Source organism: Sinocyclocheilus grahami, unplaced genomic scaffold (genome assembly GCF_001515645.1).
Source record: "Sinocyclocheilus grahami isolate Dianchi unplaced genomic scaffold, SAMN03320097.WGS_v1.1 scaffold1206.1, whole genome shotgun sequence".
NCBI classification, from domain to species: domain Eukaryota; kingdom Metazoa; phylum Chordata; class Actinopteri; order Cypriniformes; family Cyprinidae; genus Sinocyclocheilus; species Sinocyclocheilus grahami.
Window position 1 is genome coordinate 216411 of NW_015506385.1, and position 11701 is coordinate 228111.

An 11701-nucleotide genomic window follows, 5' to 3' on the forward strand; every position below is an offset into this window, starting at 1 on the left:
TATAATATTATTAATGAAAGCTTATTTTGGGGAATATAATGCTCCCAGAATGACATAAAAAATTGAGAAAATATTACGAGGAACACTAAAATATGTGAAAATATAAATGTGAAGAAAGAGATTATTAGTATTGCATCTTCCCAACGTTTGGTAGAACAATACAATATAGAGTTAAAAAAAAAAGCAGGTTAGAGTGATGAAACAGCCGAATTGACTGTGACACTGACGTTAATTGCACTTCTCACAGATACTCTGAGCTGTACATTCAATGCTGTCAGTAGGAAGAGACTATTCCGTTCTTCTGGATCCTTTTGTTTAAAGCAGTCACGGGGATCTGTCCGGGGCCGGTGCTCTATAACACCGAGGCGGTGAGTCGCATGGCATGAGACATCGACTTACAGTTCCATATTAAAGAATAGGCTTATGGAATTAATGAAATCAAATCACAAATCGGAGCGATTCACTTTTCACTTCAGACGAAGACGCAAAAGTTTACATCTCACTGCGAGTCGCTCATATCAAGTCCGATGCTCACTAAATCGAATTACTTAAGCTTTCCAACGCATTTAACTTGTCTATAAAAAAAGAAATTAATGTCGAAAAAATGTCTTTTCAGAAAGTCTTTAGTTACCATCAAATTTCGGTGCAGCTGACATTAAAATCCCTGCAACAATTCGATACAGTGCGTATATCAAGAGTTCGAGCAGCCAGTAATCACGAACGAAACGGCGTGACGTCAAGGTCCCGGTAGAAAAGGCGCGGTGGGTTTGCTCACGTTTGGAGAGGGAAGAGCGCAGGGAACCTCACTGTCTTCACTGGATTGTACAAACCCAAAGTGTCCTCAACTCCTCCTCTTTCTCAGTTGCTTGCATACTGCATGCGGGACGAACAACAACAGCTAATGCTGTAGATGACAGGACAACCACCTCATTTGTTAGAACAAACCTTTGAGTTGATTTGTACCCAAGCTGAAGCCTACTGAAATTGGACATTTTTGGTGTGCGTGTGATGACAAACTGTCGCGGAGGAGGTGAAGAGACGTGGATGAAGATATAACCACTTGCAGAATCTGAATCGTCATTGTAGTCGTTCCTCCCAGGCATTTCGGGATTATATATTTTTTATTCTTCGGCGATGCAATAACGGATTTGTGTGTGTGTGTGTGTGTGTGTGTGTGTGTGAGTGAGTAATGACCGGCGGCAGTCATGCTCCAAAACTGATTTCTGAAAAGACAAGAAAGAAAAACTGAACTCTTACACTGACAAATGCATGTCCAAAATGTGGTAACTGAAAGTTACTCACGAAGAAATAGGAGGGTCCAGTGTCACACATGTAGAGGGGCTTCAGTAGCTGGTATGTCCTCAAAGCTCCGGAATGCTCTCATAGGCTAAAACCGATCTGGCTGCATGTTTTGCAATCTCACACTTCGATGCATTTAAAAGAATCCATCAGAATACGGAGTTGACAGTTCTGATAAACGAACACCGTTTAGACCGATCAGATCCTCCAAACGGGAATTATTTGATGAGAGCGAGAGAGGCCATATGAACTGCACAGGGCTAGAAGTGCGTCTCACGGAAATCTTGGGTTGCAGATCTGACGGAAACACGTGCTATTCGGTCTCATCTGCGGCAACGATGCTTTTCCACGGTCTGCCTGGAGGCGAGATGCATGGTGTTATGGAAGAAATGGAGCGGAGAGGAAAGAGCGATTCGGCGACTATCAGCTCGGCCATAGATATGGGGGAAACAGAGACGGTAGGAGAAAGCCATGCCTCTCGCTCCAGGCGCTTGCTTGGAAATCCTAACAGCCTATGCTAACTGAACCGTTATTCCAACAGTGCAATAGAGGCCCAAAGATGTGATTCCGATCTTGTCCATTTAAACAAACTTCAAACTTCAGCAAAGCCACAATTACAGGCCTCGTCTTCAATGCATTACGTGTAAACCTTTTGTCACGGGTGGAATGCAAATAGTTACAGAAAGCTACGAGAAACGGTATCAATTTTAAATGGCCTGTAGTCCAATTTAATTTCTACTGTAAAAGTGTGGTTGTTCGATACAGTGGTGAAATAATAAGCAATTAGCGAGCAAAAAAAAATAAATCCTGTTTCGGGTTTGTGCATATACTGATATACTTCAAATAAATTCTCATTGTTTTACAAACGCTTATGCAGTGCTGCTAAACTTTAAGTGACGCAAAAATAATATTTTCTTTTTCCATAATATACGAGTGATATAATTACGATTAAAAACATTAGCAGATGTTGTGATCCAACTAAAATGTATTGGCATTGTTTTGGCACATAATATCTGTGATTAACAACAGCAAAAAAACAAAAAAAGACAATGCAGAACCTTACGTTAAATCCATTACCATTACAATATTTTTTTTAGCAATAGTGCACGCTTAAAACAAATGTTTTGACATTTTTTAACACTGCATCTCAAAACTTACACGATGACAAATCCAAAATTACAAATAAAGAAATGCTAAAGAATAAAACAATATTTTATTCTTACACAACTGTGTGTGTGTGTGTGTGTAGAAGCCTACATATATTACGAGTGTGTTTGCTGTGTGTATCTAAGGCCACACAACACGCCGAACGTAAACACAATAAAACAAGCTCAGCCTTTGATTAATTTGCTTATATATGTATCACAACTGTTCCTTTGTTAAAGAAAAAACGACGTGAATGGAGGCATGCATAATATAATTTTTCTTGTGGTTATTTTCTTATTATTCGTGGCATTCCGGGAAATATTAAATACAAATCAGAGTACACTCACTCACTGAATACACTTCTATATTTATCTTCTCAATCTCACGCCCCTCCCATTCTCTACAGAAGCGAACACTAGTAATGTCTGATTTTTTTGGACATTTTTCATCAGCAAATGCGTAAAATAGTGTTTTCACTAATTACTGAAGCCAGGCACTTTAAACACGCGCTGTGTATTCTATGGGTTACTAATCTGCCATTAGAAATATTCATTTGTATAACACTGCAGATAATGGTGTAGATATAGAGTATTTGAATGAAACTGGGCTTATAGTTCCTGCCTTTAATGAGCGCGCTGTTCGCCTGTGTTTGTGCAGAGCATGCCTTCGATCAGCGGGGAGCGGCTGGCTCTGTGCGCGGGCTGCGGAGGGAAGATCTCTGACCGCTATTACCTGCTCGCCGTGGACAAGCAGTGGCACATGCGCTGTCTGAAGTGCTGCGAGTGTAAACTCAACCTGGAGTCTGAACTCACCTGCTTCAGCAAAGACGGAAGCATCTACTGCAAAGAAGACTATTACAGGTGAGCAAACTCCTTTACTCAAAAGTTGCACGATCTTACGGCGTTTCCTTCGCCTGGAGTGACATTTTCGTTTGTGGATAAATAATAAAAATGCAAACCTGTCGCCAAAGCTTTTTGCTTTTTGTCTGTAGATTGTATTTTGATGTGGTTTCGTCCTTATACACTTACAATAATGCAGAAACGACATAACTAATTTTCATTGCTTGTATAAAATTAAAAATAGCCAAAATGTGTTGTTTTTTCTGTTGATGTCTGTGAAAAAGTAGTTGTACATTTTAATAATCAGACTAATAATAGCCTACTTTAATTAATACAGAAACTACTAATATGATTCAAGGAATAATTGTTTTGCCTAAAATTGAACGTTTTTGTTTAAATTAACTAAACATTCTATAGAATTTTTTTTTTCCTGTCTAGGTATTGTGAAGACATCAGGATGCAATTTAATAACAATTACAATAACCCAGAAACTCCTTAACCTGCTCAACGATTTTACTCTATTCTCGTAACAGTTAAAGAAACAAATCATGTAGCAACATGCCTCGAATTAATTTACTATGCTTTTTGCTCTAAAAAAGATGTTATGCATTCGTCCAAACAAAGAATATTAGCCTATTGGGTAAAAACAACAACTTTTTAATCAAATAAGATGATATAATCTACGAACTTCACGAATATTCTTCATTTTCTTTGGTGCCTGGATTTAATTTCAGATAAACTGAGCGAAAGCGAAATGAATAAATAAAATGTTTTTCTAAAAAAAAGACTATAACTATAAAATGCAAGTTTATCACGAGTTTTTATTATATCTCCAAGCTATGTTTCCACTGTAAAATGTGTTCAAACTCAGAATGTTTGGTTGCTTTGTAAATCTTGTTGTCTTGGGATCGTTAATTGAAGTTGGCAAATTTATCACAACAATTGCGGTCTTGTTTGGTGGACTAACCGGCTTCTGAAGAACTGTTAAATTTACATGGACTTAAAATGGAAAATAGAAACGTTTTGAAATCAGATCAACCGTTTGACAAAAACACGAGTTAAATATAGAGAGAGTGAACTTTGGTCAGACACAGTCAGATCATTGCTGCCCCCATCAGCTCACACTTTAAACAACAGCACGAACACAACAGCAAGATCAAAACCTGAAAAACAAGAACAATAAAGACAGTTCATCATTGCAATACTACAGTAACCATGTGCACATAAATAATTCTGTGTTCAGTGAAGATAACTGCTCTTGACGTGCATCACTGTAAAGGTAGCAGTATTTCTCAATGGCCATATTTATATCAGGAGGAAACATTTGTTCACCATGTGCAGCGTTGTAAAGCATTCAAGGTTAATTATCTGAAGTGTTGATCAGACCATTTTCAATGACTAATATTTGTAGTTGTCAGAGAAAACATAATTCTGAACTGTCATGCGTCTAGCAACACATAAACTTCTGCCAAGAATTTGGAACTGGCGCAAACACATTTCTGACACATTCAGACAGGCCTATCTCCTAAACACTTGTGTTCAAGACAGATAGTGTGGGCTTTTCACAACCAAATCCTACACAAGACACCATACAAACAGAAACGAAGATATGGCCATATGTGGGGGGTGGGGGTTGCTGTAAAAACGGGCAAAACCACTCAGATTTGAAAAATGAAATAAAAGTCATGATGCAGACTTGCATGCTTTCAAAACACGTCTATTGCATTTAGAATCAAATTGTTGTTGTTTTTTAAAAGACCAAAACAGCATGATGTAAGACTACAGCATAATGCAGATTATTATGCATGCAGTAAGTTGCAAACACAGCAACATGATGGTGCTGTGGCTCCTTTGTGTAGTCAAATCCAAGACTAAACACAATGTTGGAGTGCAATCAAAGAAACGAAAGAATCTGAGAGGCACGTCCTCATTCTCATCACAGCATCTGATCGTTCTGTCATTGCATCTCATGTATTTATTGTCAAGTTTCAGCTTTCTGCATTTATTCAAACTAGAACTGCAGTGCTACACTATACAAGTTTAGCATTATGGAAAACGTCATTTGCATGTGTAGTTTTAAGCTTTTGAAATGTATGCACTCATTTTGGGATCAATAGCAGCAACACAGCTAATACATTTTGCGTTTTTGGATTCAGCATTGAGCTGCAACGAAAATGACGGCGATCCAATGGACAGAGACTCGCAGTACAGCACCAGCCAGAAGACCAAGCGCATGAGAACGTCATTTAAACACCATCAGCTGAGGACCATGAAGTCATATTTTGCCATCAACCACAATCCTGACGCCAAGGACCTGAAACAGCTGGCCCAGAAAACAGGCCTCACCAAGCGTGTTCTACAGGTCAGAAAACTCGCTTCATTTAGACTAATCGTTTTCGCTCTATGCAAGTCATTTTAGCTTTGAGATTTTAGCATACTGACCATGAAAGCCTTTAGTTTTTTTATATTAGTCAAATTTGTTTGTATAGCACCTTTCACAATACACATTGTTTCAGAGCAGCTTTACAGAAAATCATGATGATGACGTTTATAATATCTTCATGCATTACAGTTGCATTTAGCAGATTAGAGCTGGACAATAATAGAGTTACATTTTGCGACAATACAAGCAATCAAGCAGATACGATTTGCTATATAGTGTATATAATGCATGTATGCAGATAAATAGGGCATATTTGTATATTTAACAGAACTAAGTGACATTATAGTTACATTTTGAGACAATAATATTCAAGCAGTTGGGATTTGCTAAATTGTATATATCGCTTTAGGTGAGTGTACTGTATGTATGCAAATAAAGTTGTACTTAATATAATATGTGACCCTCGACCACAAAACCAGTCATAAGGGTCAATTTTTATATGATTTTTTTACTGAATAAATTAGCTTTCTATTGATGTATGGTTTGTTAGGATAGGCAGAGATACAACTATTTGAAAATCTGGAGTCTGAGGGTGCAAAAAAATAAAAATATTGAGAAAATCACCTTTAAAGTTGTCCAAATGAAGTTCTTAGCAATGCATATTACTAATCAAAAATTAAATTTTGATGTATTTACAGTAGGAAATGTACAAAATATCTTTATGGAACATGATCTTTACTTAATATCCTAATGATTTTTGGCATAAAAGAAAAATCGATCATTTTGACCCATACAATGTATTTTTGGCTATTGCTACAAATATACCCCAGCCACTTAAGACTGCTTTTGTGCTCCAGGGTCACATATAACCCAATATATACGTATTAAGTAAAACAATGTCAAAAACAGCACATTCCTTCACATCAGCAACAAATTAGACTGATTAAAAAATGACTTGAGGAATGAATCAAATGTAATTCACAAGCCTGGTCTCCTCAATGGAATGCTATTAATTAGTTCCTGAAAGAGAGAAATCTGAATTAATTACACGCACAAATAAAACACAAGGTGTTAGAGTATGTCTGGAAATAAAAGAAACAGCTGTTTGTCAGATATCACTGAAACCAGAAAAATAAAAAACGAAACGCAGTTGCTGTGGCAAAACATCCAGGGGACAAATGGAAAGTAAAAATCTGAGATATTCAAGTAAAAATAAAATCTCAAAGCGCTAATTATCATTGGCCGTCACTCGGCTTTGATGAGACGAACGTTCTTCCTCTGAGCATCGCATGGTTTTTTCGTCTGTGGTTTATTTCTAACGTCTGGCGTCTCGGTTCGCAGGTCTGGTTTCAAAACGCTCGGGCCAAGTTCAGACGAAACCTCCTGCGCCAGGATAACACGGGTGTGGACAAGGCCTTGGATGGGTCGACCCTGCCTGGAGGAACGCCATCCGGACCGGCCTCAGAGATTTCCAACGCCTCCATGAGCCCATCCAGCACTCCCACGACCCTCACAGACCTGACCAACCCCACAATGCCCACCGTCACCTCCGTACTGACCTCCGTCCCGGGCAGCCTGGACGTTCACGAATGCCGGAGTCCATCGCAGAGCACCTTAACCAGCCTCTTCTGATGCTCAGATTGCTCAGCACCTTCATCTGCTTCCTCCATTTGTGGAGCCACCTAAATCAGAAATCAAACATGAGTATGAGCAACCATGCTAGTCGTTCACAAACTACATCTGTCTGAAACATAAACCGATCTACCTGGGCATTTTTGTACAGGCCAGGAACTTTACAAACGTGGCCGATCCAATTCAAGAGACTAAAAAACGAGACGTGAAAAAGAACTCTTCGTTTAGAGTATTGCATTTTGGGGCAGACTCAAGTTTCACTGAAGGATCTGTTGATAAGAGAGTAATTTGCATTTTATTTTCTGTTTTGTTTTTTTCATGTTTTCCCCCAACCATGCTTACAGAGAGAGAGACTGAGCTGGGAAATGCATTTGTTCGTCAACCTCTTATTTATGTTCACGCACAGGAGTCAGTGTGAGGAAACTGGATTATAATGTGAATAATTACAGCGTAATCTAGCCTGACTGTCACGTGCCTTATCCTGCAGTGTAGTCACTGAAGCCCCTTTAGCAACGCTAAACGAACTACATCAGAAAATGTGTACTTTCATTTGTTGGATGATGAAAATGGTTAAGTAAATCACATGTGCACGAAAACACACACACGATGAAGAGCTGATCATATACTCTCATTCCAACATATTACCTCACTCAGAAATCACTGGATATGATAGCAGTACATATGAAACCTGAGAACACGTTTCATGCACTGGGAGAGAAAACGGCTGTGGAGAGTTTGTACAAAGAAAAACCTTGATCGGAGGAGTGCATCACAAACAAACACTGATTTATGGAATGAAACATTTTTTTTTGTTCCTCATTCGGTTAGGTGATTTTTTTCTTCTCAACCATTAAGATGTGACAGTGTTGGAGACAGGGTAAATGTTTCCATGGTAACCAGAGGCTGCTTGTTGAAATGCTGTACAGTTTTGACAGATTATTGAGAAATTTCGAGTCCACTCCCTGCAGTATCCCCTTTGATGTAAATCTTCAGTTCTGTAAAAAATATAAAAAAATGAATCACTATTTTTTTTTTGTGGGCCTCATTATTTCACCAGTTTCAAAGCATTTTACATAACAGCAATGCAAACAGCGTTAACACAAATCTAGAGCTTAAAGACAAAAACACATTCTAACTGGACATTAATACATTAAGATGATGCTAGTTGTCATGGTAATTTATAACTGAGAATCCCAAAACCAAATGCAGTTTGGTGTGATTTGTTAATACACATCTTGTCACACACACTACATGGTTGCATTTAAATTAAATAAAGAAATAAATCCAGGTTGTTGTCATTATGTAAATTAGATACTGTTTATAAAATATGTAAAATAATTAAATAACATAAAATTATAATACTACACACACACACACACACACATTAATGTTAAGTGATATTACAAACATAATATATCTGTGCTATCCACATAATGAATTTCTCATAATCAAAACTGAATCATATTTATTTTAAGAGATTATAATGCATTTTACAATGCATGTTTTATAAAAAACATGTTCAAATGTGAAACACCATTGTCTTTCAGACTATATTTTGCAGTGTTCAATTAAATTATTTCTAACGGTTTCAAAATAAAATAAGATACAAAATAAAAAACCCTCTCAGATTAAGGCAAATTAATCCTCAAAAAAATAAAAGAAATAACTAACACAACCAACCGAAACCACATTTCTTTCTAAGCTATGGTTTTGGCAGCTTTATGATCAGAGAGAAACCACGCTGAAACCAAGTTCCTCTGGGTCCTGTAATCAGAACCGTATTTGGCTTAATTACAGGAAAAAACTGAGATAATAGGAAAATAGCTTTGATTAATTATTATAGAGCAACCTTAACAATCTTCTACACATTAAAACTGAGAAAATAGAAATAACACATTTAATGAATTTCTATGTATTAAATGACAGGAACTGCACAGAAATGCTAATGCTTTTATATGTTCTGTTCTTGGGTTGTTGGTTTTGTTTTGTCAGTGTCCTTGTACACCGTTTGTGTGTTATTTCTTAGCCGAAAACCTCTAGTGACTATTAGAGTACAAAACCTGCACTGGAATTTATTATGATAATTATTTTTAAACGGTTGAACGGTGGAGCATTTGGAATGCAAGTTTATTACAGCCCATGTGAAATATATGGTCACCCAGTCATCGTACATGCGTGTTTTGCCAGTGGCACAAAAAAATGGGGTATGCAGTATATGCTGTGCATAGGGGCGCCGAACAGAGGGGGTGGGGGCGCCATTTTGCCGAAATCATTCTGTGATAAAACGTTGTAAATAATAAAAAGCTTATAATGTAATGAAACATTTTTATTTAACGTTTTTTAGCATTTTTAATGAGTTCGAAATGTATAATAAACTGAGTAGGCCTACATATCAACCGCTCACCCTTCGACACATTACTGGTGCAGAAACGCTCTGGGGCGCAGAACAGAAAACACAAAGGGGAAAAAGAACAATTCATTAAAATAAGGACAGCAATATCCAAGTGAACTAACAGAAATTGGTAAGCTTACTCTATAATGTCATTCAACATTTAACATTGTTGCCTAAGAGAGCAAAGTGATTAAAGTTAATATAAGTTCATTTCTGAGTATCTCTCAAAAAATAAAAAAGTCACGATGTTTGTGAATTGGCATTTGATTTAAATTTGAAAGGAACTGAGAAGATTATTAACAAGGATATAAAAAATGGCCATTTTGAATTCAAAATAGGCCATTTGTGTGATTCAAGTAGATCCGATGAGTTTTTTGAAAACTCTTGCTACTTCATACTTAGTATAAAACAATGCTGAACTTTGACATGAAGTGATTTTTAAATGTTATAATAGTGATTTTATAATGTCTAAATATAAATCCAAAATCAAAACATGTGAAAAGAGCTATATTACGGAGTGGAAATTGTGATCATAGTGGGAATATCATGACATTCATTTCAATAGTGTTTGTATTTCTACCAGGTGGCAGAAATCTTCCACTTAAGCATGGCACATTTTCCATTAATTATCTCTAAAAGTAAAAAAAAAAAAAGCCATCAGGAGTTAAAAAGGTTGTCAACACACTTTTGATTTTTCTTTATCCTTTATCCTTCCATGCCCAAGCTAGTTAATGGTCTTTTGGTCATTGACTTGCAGAAAGTTTTCTGCTGGAGTTAGGGTTAGGGTCTAGAATACAGGGGGGCGCCAACACTGATCTTGCATACCCCTCAGCAAATGTGAAGTTGAGCCCGTGTTTGACCCTCACAGACATCCACTGAACTGAAGCAGAAACTCCCATTTCACACACATCAACACGTCCGTCTTGACACGCGATGCTTCCCAGTGTGAACTAGGCCTTGGCCTTTGGTCTAGATGAACATTAGGTCAGTGACTCTCGGCTTCTCGGGTTTCTCTCGCCATTGTTTGTTGAAGTGAGTGGTGTGGAGGGGTCTGGCGCGCAGCCCACCGCTCAGGCTCCTGGAGGCCTGGTAGACTGGGGTTGTAATGGCCTTACGATGGATGCCAAAGCCAGCCAGCCACCGTGGAAGCCAATGTGGTGCCCAGATGTACAGCGCATTCCCACAAAAAGCCACACGACGAAGGCTTTAATGGAGAGAGAGCCTGCTATTTAAAACTCACTACAGCTTTTTGGAAATAGTTGGTCCAATAAAGTTTAATATGGAATATTATTACCTAATTTCTGACTGTGCAGAATCTGAGGATCATCGCATCGGTTTGGATGTTTGTGACGCGTGCTATGTAGCAAAGTCCATGCAAAGTGTCTGTGGTTTTTGCATATCTTTTCCAAGGGCTGTTTGCTTTGTCAATCTGGGGTGTGTTTCCAAAAAGCATCTACGGTCTCAACTTCTGTCATTACCAATAGAGTTCAATAGAACGTGTGACCATAGTTAGCTACGCCTGATCAGGCCAATTTAAACATTTGACTCGCATACAATAAGAAATGCTTTCTAAATTAGAGATCAGAGGTTAAGCTTCAGATAAGTGTCCACTACATGCATAAATGTATATATGTAGCACAAGAGTGCACTAGGCCAATCGCTGATTGTGCGTACTTGGGAAATCTTACAAAAAAATGACCAGAAATAAATTTATAACTTATTATAATTGGGAAGTTGCCTGATAAACATTTTTCAAATAAAGTAAAAAAATGCCATAAAAAAATAGTATTTTAATATATATCATGATATTAAATGATTTCCATTCCTGTATCATACAAGATACTTCAACATTGAAAAAAATTATATCCTAACTCAGTATTTTTGTCTTGTTTTCCAGTACAAATATCTAAACTTTCCTTAAGATAATTACTTAAGATATTAAAAATAAAAAAGGGTAAGAAAAATAATCTTACATTCCCTTCGAATTAAGCATGTGTATATATATATATA

The 11701-nt window shown here is 37.4% G+C and overlaps 1 protein-coding gene across 1 annotated transcript; it reads left to right on the forward strand.

The window, feature by feature from the left end:
* Positions 1-678: 678 nt before the first annotated feature.
* On the forward strand, positions 679-8267 carry LOC107568005 (LIM/homeobox protein Lhx2-like). Its single transcript, XM_016253838.1, has 5 exons — positions 679-1757; positions 3103-3305; positions 5042-5094; positions 5402-5646; positions 7009-8267. Exons 1-5 carry the CDS (start codon positions 1545-1547, stop codon positions 7297-7299), a joined length of 1005 nt encoding a protein of 334 aa, XP_016109324.1. The 5' UTR covers positions 679-1544; the 3' UTR covers positions 7300-8267.
* Positions 8268-11701: the final 3434 nt, after the last annotated feature.

Excerpts from the sequence above, each read along its gene's own strand:
- LOC107568005 (XM_016253838.1), top strand. The coding sequence starts at position 1,545 with ATGAACTGCACAGGGCTAGAAGTGCGTCTCACGGAAATCTTGGGTTGC. Across the intron at positions 1,758-3,102 it reads ATATGGGGGAAACAGAGACG|AGCATGCCTTCGATCAGCGG; the intron begins GTAGGAGAAAGC and ends GTGTTTGTGCAG. Across the intron at positions 3,306-5,041 it reads TGCAAAGAAGACTATTACAG|ACCAAAACAGCATGATGTAA; the intron begins GTGAGCAAACTC and ends GTTTTTTAAAAG.